The following is an 18,289-nucleotide window of genomic DNA, read 5'->3' on the forward strand; positions in this document are numbered from 1 at the left end:
TTACAATGACTATTTCCCATTGGTTAAATTATGTCATAAAAGTCATATAATTTCTTCAATAAAGAAAAGATCCAGAAAGCTATTTTTATCCCTTTGGGGTGGGGGTCAGGGACATGGGATGAGGTTTTTGGCCTTAACTTTGTAAAAACTATGTTGCCTCAAGTCAAAAGTTTAAATCCTCCTGAAAATGTTATCTTTTTACATACTGCTCCACATGTATAAATATTTGACAAAACTGACAATGGGAGTTTCTTTACCAAATCTTTTTCTTTAAAGATTTCATCATTAAGGCAGTAAGCTTACTGAGCATTTCACACGGCTGCATGAAAAAATATCATCTAGATGACGCATGGTTAAAAAAATGACAAGTATCTGAGAAAATACACATGTGGAACATGATGTAAGCTTTACCCTCAAAGCTGTTGCCATTTTGATTCAGGTGAATATAATTTTATAATTATGAAATCCTCTAATAATTATTGCATTCATCTACTGCCTTACAGTCCTTTTAAACCTAGGTGAGAATTTATTCATTAAATATTTATTCCTTGCCTACTATATACTGAGACTACACAAAGTTCTGGAATCTACTATTTTTATTTATCCAGCCAATCATATAAGAATGGAGAGAACAGTCAGAACCCCAAATCAGATACTATAATTCTCAGTTTCAATTCAGTTCAGTTCAGTCGCTCAGTCGTGTCCGAACTAGTAACCCTATTTGAAAGGAAAAGTACTAGGTGGGTATTAGTTTCCCAAGGCAAGCAAGTGTGAAATAGTAAGCTATTGTTGTTTTTGGCATGTGAGTAAGAGTAGAAACCAGGCTCTTGAAAAATCTATGGAAAGCAAAGTTTACCTTTAACATTCCCCATTTTCCTTTCTCTGTCCCTCTCATACATTTGGCAGTCCCTCGTCTCCATTATTTATTGCCTTCATTTATTCTTTCCGTTCACTCACCAACCAGTTATTTTTCAAACAAGTGTAAGGCCAGAAGACAAATAAAGATATGAAAGGGAGAGACCCTGTATAAGGCAGCTACGGATTATATTATAAAGTTGTCATGTCCAGGCATTACCACAGTACCAAGAAGAACATGACAAGTTCTGTTTAGTTACATAATTGTGAGAATTCAGAGGTTGTAAAGAACCCAAGCTCTATATCAACTGAGACCTGCCTTTTCTTGAACTACCCTTTCTCTCAACCAGAGGCTTAAGACCTTTGATGCAAATGAGTATCACCTGCTGAATTTTAAAATTCCTGCTACCCAGGCCAAATCCAAGTCTTGTTAAAAAAAAAAAAAAAAAACCTCTGGAGATGGGACTCAGATTTTTTTTTTTTTTGTCTATTCCACCGCAGCCTAGGTTTTTTTTTTGTCCTAAATATCTCTTCTTTTTAAAAATCTCATGTTACCCTAACTTCAATATAGAAAAAGGTTGAAAACAACATTTGTGACAACCCCCTCCCAAAGCAAATAAGCAAACAAAATCTAAGCTACTACAACAATAGCAGCAACAGCAAAACTGTTTTCTGTAAATTCTTGAAGTTGGGGATTAGAAATTACCAAATAAAAAAACAACAAAAAAAGATTTTGGTTATCATTAGTGGAAAAAGAAGTAAAGTAGAAAGAAAGGCATGTCCTGGAGTGTGGTATCGTTGGAGAGTCTTAGGGAAGACATCTGCTGAAGGTGAGATTTAGTAGGCAACCTATTTGGTCAGGGCATCCCAGGTGGCGCTAGTGGTACAAAACCTGCCTGCCAGTGCAGGGGGTATCATAGATGCAGTTTCGATCCCTAGGTTGGGAATATCCCTTGGAGGAGGGCACAACAACCCACTCCAATATTCTTGCCTGGAGAATTCCATGGACAGAGAAGCCTGGCAGGCTACAGTCCACAGGGGACTCACGTGGAGTCGGACACGACCTTGCACACACACAATTTGGTCAGATGCAAAGGAAGTGGAACAGTAGTAGGAAGTCTGATTTGTTTGGACAACAAGCCTTTAGTATTTAGTCCAGTAAATTGCTCAATATGAGATCAGTGGCTGAGTTATTAAGACTTTGACAAACAAAACAAAACACAAGCCATGAATCAGGACTAAGAATCTGACCCTTAGTGTGATGGATGGAGGTGGGAGTTAGGCAAGTATAACAGGGCCCCCAAATTTGGTCACTGTAATGAAATTATGAAATGTGTTGGCATCAATGCAAAAGTCTGGTGTCAGCAAGTAAAAATGAAGTAAAACAACATAGAAAAGTTTGGTTTTGAAGTGGTCTGTTTACCTCCAGTGCCTGAAAGCATCTTTTCCATGTTCTTCCTTCATATTGTTATTGTTAGTGAGGTAGATTAGGAAGCCTAGGGCTTGAACAGACCCAGATTCTAGCTTTGGTTCCTTATTTTCTATCTGTAGGACCTTGGGGGTATAGTTTAATTCTCTGGGCCCCAGTTTCCAAAAGGAACTCAGAGATAACATCTATTTCAAAAAGTTGTGAAAAATAAAGACCAAATAATACAGTCGAAGCTGTTAATAATTTCAAGACTCTTTCTCCTTTGTCTGTTTCAACTGCTGTTATCTCTGAAGTTGCTCTGTTGTGTCTGACTCTTTGCGACCCAGTGGACTGCAGCCTGCCAGGCTACATCCACCATCCATGGGATTTTCCAGATAAGAATACTGGAGTGCAATTCCAGGCAAGAATATTTCCTTCTCTAGGGGATCTTCCCAACCCAGGGATAGAACCTGGGTCTTCCACACTGCAGGCAGACTCTTTACCATCTGAATGCACCCGATCTCATCTGATCTTGGAAGCGAAGCAGGGCCAGGCCTGGTTGCTGCTGCCGCTGCTGCTAAGTTGCTTCAGTCGTGTCCGACTCTGTGTGACCCCATAGACGGCAGCCCACCAGGCTCCCCTATCCTGGGATTCTCCAGGCAAGAACACTGGAGTGGGTTGCCATTTCCTTCTCCAATGCATGAAAGTGAAAAGTGAAAGTGAAGTCGCTCAGTTGTGTCCGACTCCTAGCGACCCCATGGACTGCAGCCCACCAGGCCCCTCCATCCATGGGATTTTCCAGGCAAGAGTAATGGAGTGGGGTGCCATTGCCTTCTCTAAAGGCAGCTTCAATTCTTGCAGATGTAGAGCAGACAAAAATTTTGTACAACAAATTTGCTGATAGTAGTTGTAACTTCCTGGGGTGGGAATGGAGACTAGGTAATTCAAGCTTAAACATGATAGTCTTCTTCCATGAATAAACTTGTTCAAATCACTGGGGACTGAATATTTTTAAAACTTTTAAATTTGTTTTATTTTTGGCTGCTCTGGGTTTCACTGCTGTTCATGAGTTTTTCTGTAGTTACAGTGAGTGGGGGCTACTCTTTGTTGTGATGCATGTGTTTCTCACAGCAGTTTCTTCTCCTGGTGTGGAGCACGGGCCCTAGGGCACACGGGCTTCAGTAGATGAGGCACGTGGCTCCGTAGTTTCAGTTCCCGGGCTCTAGAGTGCAGGCTCAGTGGTTGTGGCACACGGGCTAAGTTACTCCATGGCATGTGGGATCTTCCCGGGCCAGGGATCAAAAAATGTGTCCCCTGCACTGGCATGCAGATTCTCACCCCTGTACCACCAGAGAAGTCTGATTGAAGATTTTTGACCTTCTGATTACCTGCAGATGAGGTCTCGCCCTTGATTAGCTGACCTAGGGGCAAAGTCAAAGACTGGCAGGGCCTTGCAGGTCTGAGGCAGGAGTGGGGACAGAATGTGTGAAACTGGGGTGTGGAATGTGCTCACTTCAGGATTCAGCCTTTATATATATATATATATATATATATATATATAAAATATAATATATCCTGCAGGTTGTTGGCAAGCAGGGGGTTAAGCTCAGTTGTTGCTATATTTGATTTTTCAAGAAAAGTCAGACCCATATTTAATGTAAACTCTCCCAGTTTTTGATGGGAGATGACTAATTTCATTTTCTTTGGCCAACGTTTGGCCAACGTTATGTGGGCCAAACAAAACATATCTGAATACTGCCTGTGTGCTACCAGCCTGCGACCTTTGCGTTTTGGAGGTCCTTTTCGCTTTTAGCGCCCTCTACTCTGAGCCCAAGAATAAGTGTATTCATCTCAAATGACAGGCTTACCCTAATGAATGCCCCCATTTCCAGATAAGTGTTTCCCGTTGTTAGTGTTTTATTATCCATAATTAATGTTACCTTCCAGGCACTTCTTATGCAAACAGCCTTTTGTTCCAAAGTTAAAATCGATTATAATATTTCCTGTTACTTGCTAAAGTGTGTAGATTTAATTTTCTGCTCGTTAGTTTTATCTAACACATCTGCTGGCTGGTTTCACTTCCTCAGGGCCCAACTTAATTTTGCACCAACTCTTGGGAGGTAAAACTTAATCAACTTTCACTTTTGTAAAGCTGAATATTTTTAAAACATGTTGCAGAAATAGTCTTCTATCTCACCTGTTGTGGACTGAATGGTGTCCTCCCCAAATTCATATGATGAAGTGCTGACCTTCAGTGTGACTATATTTGGAGTAAGAGCCTCTAAGGAGGTGATTAAGGTCAAATGAAATTTTTTTTTTTTTTTTTGGACCAGGGATTGAATCCAGGCCCTCTGAAGTGAGAGTGTGGAGTCCTAATCACTGGACAGGGAACTCCAGGTTAAATGAAATCTCAATGGTGGAGCCCTAGTCCAATAGGACTGATATCCTTATAAGAGGAAGAGATACCAAGAGTACAGATACCCAGAGGAAAGGCCATATGAAGATACAGTGACAAAGTGGCCAACTGCAAGGAGGAGAGTGTTCACCAAGAACCACACCTGCCAATGTACGTGTGTGCTCACTCAGTTGGGTCTGACTCTGTGACCCTGTGGAGTGTAGCCCACCAGGCTCCTCTGTCCATGGGATTTCCCAGGCAAGAATTCTGGAGTGGGTTGCCATTTCTTCCTCCAGGGGATCTTCCCAATCCAGGGATCAAACCCAAATCTCCTGCATCTCCTACAGTGGAGGTAGATTTTTTACCATTGCATCACCTGCAAAGCCCATAGCTGCCAAGACCTTGATCTTGGACTTCAGCCTTTAGAACTGGGAGGAAATAAACTTCAGCTGTTTAAGCCACCCAATCTGTGATATTCTGTTGTGGTGGCCTTAACAAACGAACCCTTGACCTTTAACTACCCTATCTTTGGTGTCTGATGTCATTCCAGTCATGCTCAGAGAAATCCCACTTTAGACTCTCATTTTACTTCCTGTTCAAAACAGTGTAGACATTTTTATATCATCAATCAAAAGAGTCCTCTGCCTGAGAAATATATCCAACTCTCTCTGTCATGGCAGAATACCAACTATTTGGTGACTCACCCGTAAAATGTGAGATAAAGGAAACCAATCCTTTTCCCGAGTTTTAAAACTTCTCCTCGTTTGTCAGCTGCTCCTGTGAGTCGCACAATGCCGACCTTCTTGAGGCTGGAGAGCCACCTGTATGCGTGCTCATCATCTTTTAAAACATCTTCAAAATCCAGAGTAGGCAGCTGGAACTCTGAGCCCCAGTACTGACACTCTGTGAATTATGAAAAAGGAGAAACCAGTGTTAAAAACACTGTTTTTAACATACAATGAGAACTTCAGAGAAGGAACTAGTTCATTGAAGCTGACCTTTGATCTATCATGGGACAGACTAAAGTTCAATCATATTAGAAATACCCAAATTACCAGCTCTTCTTCCTTGGAGCCAGGCCAGTGTACTCAGGCTTTCTGCCTGCCACTGTCCAAGACCCATGACTGGTATTCACTATAGCACTTTGTCAAGAGAATGTGTAGCTTGTAGATGGTTCTTGATACATATGTCCTTAGGGCTTCTCTGTCTGGATATTGCTTAGAAATAGCCTTGAAATACTGTGCATTTTTAACAGCCAAGTTAAATTACTCAATTCCAAATAGAAAATGAGAATGATGTGTTAGAACAGCCTATCCCTGGGGGTTGGGGGAGAGGGGGGCAGTGTTTGCCATGGTAGGAACCGCCCCTGCTTTCTCTTATTTCAACTGATAAGAAGCTTTATCTGGGGTCAACTTGTTCATGGGAGTCAGCAAAAGCTGTCCATGGGGAGGAAAAGATGGGCCATGTTGTTTTGCCAGAGCAGGCTGGCTAAAGTGGTAATAATGAGATTAGAATGATTTGGAATATAATCATAATTTTTTTGGGGGGGTGGAGGGTGTAAACACATTATTGGTGTTTCTTGATTCTATTAGCTACCCAATAATTTTTTGATGGTTTATTTTTTCAATAAGCCTGATGGTGGTGTTTGGTGGTAGTGGTTTAGTTGCTAAGTTGTATCTGACTCTGCGACCCCATGGACTGTAGCCCACCAAGCTCTTCTGTCCATGGGATTTCTCAGGCCAGAATACTAGAGTAGCTTGCCATTTCCTTCTCAAAGGGATCTCCCTGACCCAGGGATTGAACCTGGGTCTCCTGCATTGCAGGCGGATTCTTTACCAACTTAGCCACCAGGGAAGCCCTCACTAAGCCTAATATTTTACTATATTGAGAGACATTGTGATAGCAGTAAGTCTTCAGGAACTCATGGTTTATGGAAGATTGGACATGGAAGCTGACCATTAAAACAAAAAATGTTGTAAAGCAACTATAATAAAAATTGATAAAAAAATGAGTAAAAGCAGCAAAATAGTGAAGGTAAGCCACCTACAACAGTATGGATTAGACAGACTCCTAGGTGACAAAGCAAACAAATCACACAATGTGCTGGATGCTACAGTTGAATTACATTCAAGATACTGTGGAGATAACAGATCTTCTGATCCCTTATAAACGCTCCTTCTATGATGCCAGTTATTCTTTTAAACACATGCAGTTTCCCATGTCTGTCCCTCATGCCTCAGCTATTTCTGCTAAAATCAAACAGAGCTGGTTTTTATGGGCCCAGCATGCTTGAGCTGTACCACTCTGCTCTCTAACAAGAGTTGGATTTATGTGAAAGAGCTTCTATTCAAAGAGATCTGCTTGACTTTTGAATATTGGATTTTATGGTTTTTTGCTTTGCCACTCCTATTTGCCCTTTGCATTTATAGTCTCCAGATTGTAATAGTTGATACCCATCATAAAGGTCTGTGAAAAGAAGGTGATCAATGTCATAAATACTGCTTCTTGGCTACCTAGATAGAAAGGTCATTTGGCTTCCCATAAAGAGAAAAGTTTCCTGGGCAAAATATCAGTGTTAAAGACAAAAATGATAAATCACTATCTCCTCTTTCCAAACCTTACACCTAAATGGACTACATCTAGAATCTTAAAAAATATTGAAAACAACTTTAAGCTTATTGAGCTCCAAATGAAAACTGTAAGTCCATAGAGTATTAGAGGTAGATGAGATTTTCATACTGGCTTTAGGATATCCCATCATTATGGGCTCTTATTATTGGATAGAAAGGTCATCTAAACTATGGCTGAATAGTTCTCAGCTCTTGGGCACTGTAATAATCTGGCTAAGGGCAAATTTTTCATTCCTGTATAGACTGCTAGATGTATTAGCTGTGCTCTACATGGTCATCTACAGCAATGTGTGATGTCTTTATTACAAAGAGTTAAGTAATTTATTGATGAGCCTTGTTGTAATATTTAAAAGAAAAATCTCATATCCTATTGAGAGAAAACCAGCCTGGAGAGATAGTAAGGTCTAGACTGCAGTGTTGTCAAGTAGAACTTTCTGAGATGCAGGAACTATTTTCTATCTGTACCATCCAGTACTGTAGCTGCTAACAATATGTGGATATTGAGACCTGGCATATGGATAGTGGAACTGAGGGACTGAGTTTTTTTCTTTATTTAACTTAAACTGACTTAAACTTTGATTTGGGCTTCCTAGGTGGCACCGTGGTAAAGTATCCACCTGCCAATGCAGGAGACACAAAAGACATGGGTCTGGTGCTTGGGTTGGGAAGATCTCCTAGAGTAGGAAATCTCAACCCACTCCAGTATTCTTGCCTGGAAAATTCTATGGACAGAGAAGACTGGTGGGCTACAGTCCATGGACTAGCAAAGAGTCAGACGCAACTGAGCACACACACGCACACTTTAATTTAAATAGCCACATGTAATTGATACTATATGAAATAGGACATGAACAGAATAAAGGACATGGAGCTAAAGAGACTTGGGCTTGAGTCATCATATTGCCTCTTACCAGCTTGTTTCTTTGTCTTTTCTCTGATATTCCATCTCTTAATTTATAAAATAACCATACTAATATTTGCCTTGAAGGTATATGTTAACCATGCAATGAGTTTATGCAAGGAGTCTGGTATAGTGAATAGCACATAGTAGACTAACAACAGAATGGGAAAGACTAGAGATCTCTTCAAGAAAATTAGAGATACCAGGGGGACATTTCATGCAAAGATGGGCTCAATAAAGGACAGAAATTGTATGGACCTAACAGAAGCAGAAGATATTAAGAAGAGGTGGCAAGAATACACAGAAGAACTGTACAAAAAAGATCTTCATGACCCAGATAATCATGATGGTGTGATCACTGACCTAGAGCCAGACATCCTGGAATGTGGAGTCAAATGGGCCTTAGAAAGCATCACTACGAACAAAGCTAGTGGATGTGATGGAATTCCAGTTGAGCTCTTTCAAATCCTGAAAGATGATGCTGTGAAAGTGCTGCACTCAATATGCCAGCAAGTTTGGAAAACTCAGCAGTGGCCACAGGACTGGAAAAGGTCAGTTTTCATTCCAATCCCAAAGAAAGGCAATGCCAAAGAATGCTCAAACTACCGCACAATTGCACTCATCTCACACGCTAGTACAGTAATGCTTAAAATTCTCCAAGCCAGGCTTCAGCAATATGTGAACCATGAACTTCCTGATGTTCAAGCTGGTTTTAGAAAAGGCAGAGGAACCAGAGATCAAATTGCCAATATCTGCTGGATCATGGAAAAAGCAAGAGAGTTCCAGAAAAACATCTATTTCTGCTTTATTGAATATGCCAAAGCCTTTGACTGTGTGGATCACAATAAACAGTGGAAAATTCTGAAAGAGATGGGAATACCAGACCACCTGACCTGCCTCTTGAGAAATTTGTATGCAGGTCACGAAGCAACAGTTAGAACTGGACATGGAACAGCAGACTGGTTCCAAATAGGAAAAGGAGTTCGTCAAGGCTGTATATTGTCACCCTGCTTATTTAACTTCTATGCAGAGTACATCATGAGAAACACTGGACTGGAAGAAACACAAGCTGGAATCGAGATTGCTGGGAGAAATATCAATAACCTCAGATATGCAGATGACACCACCCTTATGGCAGAAAGTGAAGAGGAACTAAAAAGCCTCTTGATGAAAGTGAAAGAGGAGAGTGAAAAAGTTGGCTTAAAGCTCAACATTCAGAAAACTAAGATCATGGCATCTGGTCCCATCACTTCATGGGAAATAGATGGGGAAACAGTGGAAACAGTGTCAGACTTTACTTTTTGGGCTCCAAAATCACTGCAGATGGTGATTGCAGCCATGAAATTAAAAGACGCTTACTCCTTGGAAGGAAAGTTATGACCAACCTAGATAGCATATTAAAAAGCAGAGACATTACTTTGTCAACAAAGGTCCGTCTAGTCAAGGCTATGGTTTTTCCTGTGGTCATGTATGGATGTGAGAGTTGGACTGTGAAGAAGGCTGAGCACTGAAGAATTGATACTTTTGAACTGTGGTGTTGGAGAAGACTCTTGAGAGTCCCTTGGACTGCAAGGAGATCCAAGCAGTCCATTCTGAAGGAGGTCAGCCCTGGGATTTCTTTGGAGGGAATGATGCTGAAGCTGAAACTCCAGTACTTCGGCCACCTCATGCGAAGAGTTGACTCATTGGAAAAGACTGATTCTGGGAGGGATTGGGGGCAGGAGGAGAAGGGGATGACAGAGGAGGAGATGGTTGGATGGCATCACTGACTCAATGGACATGAGTCTGGGTGAACTCCGGGAGTTGGTGATGGACAGGGAGGCCTGGCGTGCTGAGATTCATGGGGTCGCAAAGAGTCGGACACGACTGAGCGACTGAACTGAATTGAACTGCGACTAAGAAAATACATAATATAACAATTGATATTTGCTGAATACTTTCTAGAGTCAGCTGCAGTCCAAGGTGCTCTCCATACATTATTTTTTGAAAATTCATAATAAATATACATCATAGGGTTTATAGGAATACTATGATGGTTTCAGTATTCCCATGCTACAGAGAAGGGAACAGAGAGCTGAGTCTCACAGCTAATGATTTGCAGAGCTAGTTAAGCAAATTCAGGTGACTAATTCCAAAGTCTGTAATTTTAGCAACCACACAGAAAATAAACATCTGATGCCTTGAAACACTGTTGTCACATGCATTTTTAAGTCCCATGTCTGAATGTTTACAGCTTACTCTCACCCTTACATGGAAAATCTACTTTCTGGATGGAAAGTAAAGCAGGGCAAGTTACAATTAGAAACACTTCATCTGGACATGTTCAAGCATGAATGTTTAAAGAGAAACCCTGGCTCCCAGTCAGGACTTTCAATGCAGAAAAAACTTTACAACTAGGTTTCATGGCACAACTCTACAACAGCATTGCTATTCACTGCTTTTGTGAAGTGAACCAAGGCTTAAAAATCAGCTAGCTTCTTTTAAAAAAATTAATGCCAATGTAAGTCAGTGATCCATGCCAGTGGTTTTACTTAAGGCCATTATCACTTTCCAGAGAGTTTTGGTGACTGTGTAGCAAGGAAATGTAATAAATAGAGATGGAAAAAACACTTTCACAAGATGTAAATGTTTTAAAAACTTTTGTATTTTGGAAACTTTGTGGATTCAAGAAGGACTGCTTAGGGTACACACTATATACATCAAAATATATTTATAGCATATTTTAATGAATTTTTTTTTACATGAGTCATTTTCCTGTTATAGAGTAAAACACACATGCTGTCAAACACACATGGACATACAAACACAATATCCAATATTCTTATCTAACTTATAGAAAATGAATATATTCTTTCAGTAAATATGTTACTCTTTACATGTGGAAAGTTAACTATATTCACATAAAGACTAAAGATAAAGCAAGGCTGTTAATATAAGCATCAATCTGTACTATAAATAATTTCACATTCATAGGATTTTACTATCAGGAGCTGGTCACAGTACCTTTCAAGTTCTACCAAGTTTACAGTTCTTCAACTATAGCTCCTATTTTGGTTGGCCTAGGCAGCCACTTTGCAAAAATCAGTGACCAAGGGCCACAGCCCATCATAAAATCTGTGTCCTAATATGAGCTGCTGCTAGACTCGATAATGGCAAGTGTAATTTTCAGGGACAGCACTGTGACTAACCAGTTTCCAAATTCATCATAACATCCTCAATATAAAATACTCTAGTTTTCCAGGAGAAATAAACTTCATCTTAATAAATCCAACCAGTAGGATCATTCTATGATCTATGTGTAGATCCTATGATATCTGAACAGAAACTCTGATGTTGAAAAGGTAATTTAGAAGCATTTTCCCAATCTGCCCCAACCACAAAACCTCACCACCAGGGACCATATGAAAACACATTGGCCTAGAAGAAATCATTGGTCAGGTGAATACATTGAAAGCAAACTTAAATTTCACACTTGGGTCTGGATACATAAATAGTATGGAAAATGACGGAATATTTAAGGCATGAACCACCCTTTCTAATTTAACTTATGGCCTTACTAATAAATACTTCCTTGAACATGTGCTTCACACATCATAAAATTTATGCACAGGCTACATGCTGGCTTTCAAGGAACCATTTGTATAAGGCTTGCTTTTCAGGGTTAAACCTCACATTCCTGAATCCTGACTTGTTTTTCAAAAAAGAAAAAGACACAAAGAAGCTCTTCAGTTGAAGATTCATGAATGCAGTGTGCAGGGTTACAGTGTGTTATTTTATGAATTTAGGACCTTCTGTTCACCTGTACAGAACTGTGCCTGAAACAACTGTCTGAAACAGCTCATCTCATGTGCTAAGGATCAGCTGATGGCTTACTATCTTTTCCTGTAGATATCTTGCAGGGCTTCAGCCAAAAACCAAATCTGACCCCGAGGAGAGGAAAGGCCCCTGAGTGGAAATAGGGCTTTGATTTTCTTTTCTGCACTAAGGACTTGCTGCCCTTTTTGGAAAGGGTATCCTTGTCTCTTGTCTAGTGACTCAACCTGCCTTTCAAGATCTTGGTCATTTGTCGTCTTTTAGATTGAAATCTTCCAGAAGCTGACCCTAAGATGAGGATTTGAATGCAGGCAACTTACTCAGGTGAGAGTTGGACCATGAAGTGCCAAAGAACTGATGCTTTTGAACTGTGGTGCTGGAGAAGATTCTTGACAGTCCCTTGGACAGCAAGGAGATCAAACCAGTCAATCCTAAAGGAAATCAGTCCTGAATATTCATTGGAAGGACTGATGCTGAAGCTCCAATACTTGGCCACCTAATGCAAAGAGCTGACTCATTAGAAAAGACCCTGATGCTGGGAAAAATTGAGGGCTAGAGGAAAAGTGGGCAACAGAGGATGAGATGGTTGGATGGCATCATGAATTCAATGGACATGAGTGTGAGCAACCTCTGGGAGATGGTGAAGGATAGAGAAGCCTGGCGTTCTTCAATCCATGGGGTTGCAAACAGTCAGACATGACTGAGCAAATAAACAACAATTTACTAAGGAGGCACCAATAGGAGGTGGGGAAGTAAGACAGGGAAGCAGGCCTCTGGATGGATTTTTTAAAAAAACTTTTTATTTTATATTGGAGTATAGCCAAATAACAGTGTTGTGATAGTTTCGGGTGAACAGGTTAGGGTTTTGCAGCTGGGACTCAGCACTGCTGGACCTCATGGCAATGCTGTAGACTATACTTCACATTCAGAGTTATCCTACCCAGAGCCAAGGAAGCTGAGATGCACAGGCTACCGACACCCACCACTTATTGGTTGAGAGCTGTTTCTGGGGATTCATTCCTGGGTCTCCTGGCCTTTCCTGTGTGTTGGCCAAGCAGGCTCCCTTAGGCAGAGAGGACCCTCCAGGAGCATGGCAGGCTTGGGATACGAAGCTGTTGGTATGTATGAGAAAAGTGCTGAGGAGCACTGACACAGTCGTGACAGCCTCTGTGATGCCCTCCTTTGGCATCTGCAAGACTGGGCTAGGATGGCTGTCTTCTGTGGTGCCTAGCGCCATACACACCTCGGTCCCAGTGCTCACCTCACTGTGCTGAAAGGATCTTTCATTTACTCTGTATGTGTTTGTTGAAAGGTTTGGCTATGTGAAAGAGAACATGTAGTGAATAAAAATAGATGTGATTGCTGCCCTTGGGAGGGAAAAGGTGAATAAATAAGGAAGCAAAGAAATAAATACATAAAACTAAACATTGTAGCAAGTGCTATGAGCATAACAAATGGGGTATATTGACAAAAAAATCATTGGAAGTGGGATGGAGACCCTATTTAGACATGGCAGATAAGAAAGGTCTAACTGAAAAGATGCTATTTAAGCTGCATCCTGAGGGGTGAGAGAAGTCAGTCATGCAAAGGGCAGAGAAAGTGTCCAAATAGGAAAGACAATAGGAAGAAGGGTGATCTCTTAGCTTACCGGAGGAACTCAAAGTCACTGAGCCTAGGACGCACTAGACAGACGTGGGTGTCATAGGTGAGATATAAAAGCAAGCAAGAGTGGGTTAGGTGGGTCCTCATCTCTCTCTCTCTCACTAAACTGCAAGGTCCTTGCAAACTATAAGGATCTTGTCATTTATCTTTATTTCCTCCTGGCTGTTGCCCTTAACTCTTTCTCCTCCTGGTATACAGCACAGGGCTGGCATTCAATAGATTTTCATAAAACTACTGTGTTCTGTATCCTAAATAAAATATTTGCTTATTTCCTAATGATTAATGGAAATTGGAACCAACTCAAATGAAGACAGTATCTGAGCACCCTTTAGCATTTTAAAAGATAGAGAAATCCATAAAACCTTTCCTGTAGGTGATAATCTCACCAAACTTGAAAAGTCTCCTTGAGAATGTATAAACAAGTTTATAAATTGCTTGCAAGAAGAGAAACTCACTTCTGCTTTGGACTATTAGGTACCTGATATATTATATATGTTCAGCCCTATGACCAGAGAAGGCAATGGCACCCCACTCCAGTACTCTTGCCTGGAAAATCCTATGGACGGAGGAGCCTTGTAGGCTGCAGTCCATGAGGTCGTTAGGAGTCGGACATGACTGAGAGACTTTATTTTCACTTTTATGCATGGGAGAAGGAAATGGCAACCCATTCCAGTATTCTTGCCTGGAGAATCCCAGGGACGGGGGAGCCTGGTGGGCTGCCATCTATGGAGTTGCACAGAGTCGGACATGACTGAAGCGACTTAGCAGCAGCAGCAGCAGCAACCCTATGACAAGAGTGACCATACAGTTGGAAAAAACACAGGAAATTATGAAACAGCACTAAAGGACAGTGTAATAAACATTTACAAAAACAGAAGCTAACACTAAGTGAAGTTGCTCAGTCGTGTCCGACTCTTTACGACCCCAAGGACTGTAGCCTACCAGGCTCCTCTGTCCATGGGATTTTCCAGGCAATAGTACTGGAGTGGATTGCCATTTCCTTCTCCAGGGGAATCTTCCCAACCCAGGGATCGAACCCAGGTCTCCCTCATTGTAGACAGACACTTTACCGCCTGAGCCACCAGGGAAGTCCTAACACACTTACTAGGCACTTTCTAAGCACTTTACATGGAGTGTCGCATGTAATCCTCACAACAACCCCATAATAGAGGTTCTAGTACTGTCTCCATTTTATAGATGAGACAGGCATCAGTATCTTAGGTAAGTGATGCAACATCACACAGCTGATGTTAAGTCAGAGCTAGGATACTACACGAAGAACTAGACTCTGGATATTCACAAAAATTTTGTTGAAGGATAACAAGCACCGAAGGATGTCAAGAAGCAAGATTATTATCTCAGACTTCCTTCGAGTTGGCAGTGCAAACCGAAAATTCAATTTTACCCTCTGCCATTATTTTAACTATCCCCTTTGACATCCTTGAAAAGGTTGTAGAACACCCTCTTGATGGCTTTTCATTGCACAGCACACGTCTCCCTATGGAGCAACCCACTCTGGTTCTAGTCGGCTCCAAATGACACAATCTTCTTCCTTACACAGAGTCACATCTACCTCTGTCACCTTCTTTGAGGCGCTAATGCAGTGCTCCAGAATCACACAGAATATGGCAGTCTTGGAGAAGGTATAAAGACAGTTACTGAACTGAGTTTTTCTTTCCAAGGCTAAATAAATGGCCTCTTTCTCACCCATATTTTTCACGTTTTATGGCTCCCAAGCCCCATACTATCCTCTCTGCTCTCCTCTGGTTGATGCTTTCAAGTTTGCTGATGTCCTATAACAGCCTGGGTGTCTCAAATCAGACCTAATACTACAGGTGTACTCTGGCCATACCTACACAGTGGGCTTGCTACTACATTTTTATTCATGCAGCCTAAATCTAATTAACCTTGTTTTGGCAGTCTCAAGTCTGTTGACTCAGCTTAACTTTTCAGTCTGCCAAAACATGTAAGAATTGCCCCTCAGCCAAGTCTCATTTCCGAAGCTAGTTCACTGAGAATGTACTGAGTACTTATGTAGAAATGAGATGCAGGTCCAGTTTGATAGGGACTTTGTGTCAAAGGTTTGAGGGTGACAGATCTGGATTCAAGTCGGAATTCTCACACTTTCTGTCTGCATGACCTTCAGAAAGTGATATATTCTCTCAGTTCAATTTCTTTCCTGAAAATACAGGGTGGAAATAATCTGTTGGATTGCGGGGAAATTTAAATGAGATGGTCTTGAAAGTACTAGACATAGCGCACCTAACTGCACTTGAACCAGAGCAGCTGAATGTGGCTGGACGAAAACATACCATGATGACGATTTTATTGCATACTCCTTAATCTATAGTTCACTCTATCCCATACTCCCCTAGCTGACTGTTTATCATATTCTCTATCCTCAGTCTTCCCACACATCCTCCTTCTACTCATGCTTAGCTGACAGCTTTGCTTCCTGTTTCAGTAAAAATTAGAAGGACTCAGAAGAGACTTCCATTCACCCCCATCACCACATCGAACACCCTGCCTGTATCTGTGTCCTTATCATCTCTTGATGTGGTATAAATAAGTTTGTAAATTTTGTGATCTCATTCTCTACCAGAATGCAAATTCCTTAAGGACAGAACATTTTTTCTGTTTTCTTCATCACTGTATCCCCAGCACAGAGAACAATTCCTGGTACAATTTTATAATGCATGGAAGATATTCGAAAAATGGTACCTGTTATAAATATTAGTTTTTTCTCTTGATTCCAATTTTCTAGTGGGGTGGACAGTCAAATACACAGACACTGACCCTTGAGTGCCGTAATGGCAACGGCACAGAAAAAGCATGTGTGCAAGCTTAGTTGCTTCAGTCGTGTCTGACTCTTTGCGACCTTATGGCCTGTAGCCCATCAGGCTCCTCTGTCCGTGGGATTCTCCAGTCAAGAATACTGGAGTGGGTTGCCATGCCCTCCTCCAGGGGATCTTTCTCACCCCAGGACTGAAATCGCGTCTCTGCATTGTAGGTGGATTCTTTACCGTTGAGTCACCAGGGAAGCCCAGCATGGAAAGAGAAGCTGGCACAAATTGCTACAAGCACCTAGAAGAGGAGGAGGATGACAAAGGAATCTAATAAAACAGATGCTCTTCAGTCAAATCTTGGCTCCATCACTTTAACTCTTTTGTTTTGGACTACTTAGTTTTATCAATCTCATTTTCCTCATGTGTGAAAAGGTTATAATAATGTTGTCTTTGTAAAGTTGTTGCTAGGATTAAATACAGCAATACATATTAAGCACTGAGCTTAGTGCCTAGCAATGCTTAAAAATATGAAGAAGGAAGATTGGCAAAGGAGTAGGGGAAAGAAGGGAGAAAGAAGGGAGAAAGAGGGTATACGTGTTGGTAATTCAGACAGAGGGTTGGCGTAGGAGATAGTGAGATGTTGATGGATTCTGGATTGTTTGACAATAGAGTTAGGAGATTTTCTTGGTACGTTGGGTGCATGGTATAAGAGATAATGAAGAGTCTAGATTTTTATTAATTTATTTTAATTAGAGGCTAATTACTCTACAATATTGTGGTGGTTTTTGCCATACATAAACATGAATCAGCCATGGGTGTACATGTGTCCCCCCATTCTGAACACCCGTCCCATCTTCCTCCCCACCCCATCCCTCTGGGCTGCCCCAGAGCAGAGCACTGACTTTGAGTGCCCTGCTTTGTGCATTGAACTTGCACTGGTCATCTGGTTTACATATGGTAATATACATATTTCAATGCTATTCTCTCAAATCATCCCACCCTCACCTTCTCCCACATAGTCCAAAAGTCTGTTCTTTACATCTGTGTCTCTTTTTCTCTCTTGCATATAAGGTTGTCATTACCATCATTCCAAATTCCACATATGTGCATTAATATACTGTATGGGTGTTTCTCTTTCTGACTTACTTCACTCTGTATAATAGGCTCCAATTTTATCCACCTCATTAGAACTGACTCAAATGCATTCTTTTTTATAGCTGGTAATACCGCATTGTGTATATGTACCACAACGTTCTTATCCATTCATCAGCCGATGGACATCCAGGTTGCTTCCATGTCCTAGGTCTTGTAAACAGTGCTGCAATGAACACTGGGGTACGTGTGACTCTTTTAATTCTGGTTTCCTCAGTGTATGCCCAGCAGTGGGATTGCTAGGTCATACGGCAGTTCTATTTACAGTTTTTAAGGAGTCTCCATACTGTTCTCCATAGAACAGTGTACTAGTTTACATTCCGACCAACAGCATAAGAGGGTTCCCTTTTCTCCACACCCTATCCAGAATTTATTGTTTGTAGACTTTTTGATGGCTGCCATCCTGACTGGTGTAAGATGGTACCTCATTGTGGTTTTGATTTGCATTTCTATGATAATGAGTGATGTTGAGCATCTTTTCATGTGTTTGTTAGCCATTTGTATCTCTTCTTTGGAGAAATGTCTGTTTAGTTCTTTGACCCACTTTTTAATTAGGTCATTTATTTTTCTGGTATTAAGCTACATGAGCTGCTTGTATATTTTGGAGATTAATTATTTGTCAGTTGTTTCGTTTGCCATTATTTTCTCCCATTTTGAAGGCTGCCTTTTCACCTGGCTTATAGTTTT

At 41.1% G+C, this 18,289-nt stretch overlaps 1 protein-coding gene across 1 annotated transcript in view; it reads right to left on the bottom strand.

Annotated features, from left to right (window-relative positions):
• The window catches only part of BBOX1 (gamma-butyrobetaine hydroxylase 1), a 66,261-nt gene that overhangs the window by 33,408 nt on the left and 14,564 nt on the right, over positions 1–18,289 (bottom strand). The window contains exon 3 of the mRNA XM_005890664.2: positions 5,363–5,561. Within this exon, the coding sequence (XP_005890726.1) occupies positions 5,363–5,561 (199 nt within the window). The remainder of the gene's footprint in view (positions 1–5,362; positions 5,562–18,289) is intronic.

This window comes from Bos mutus, chromosome 15, assembly GCF_027580195.1.
Source record: "Bos mutus isolate GX-2022 chromosome 15, NWIPB_WYAK_1.1, whole genome shotgun sequence".
Taxonomy (NCBI): domain Eukaryota; kingdom Metazoa; phylum Chordata; class Mammalia; order Artiodactyla; family Bovidae; genus Bos; species Bos mutus.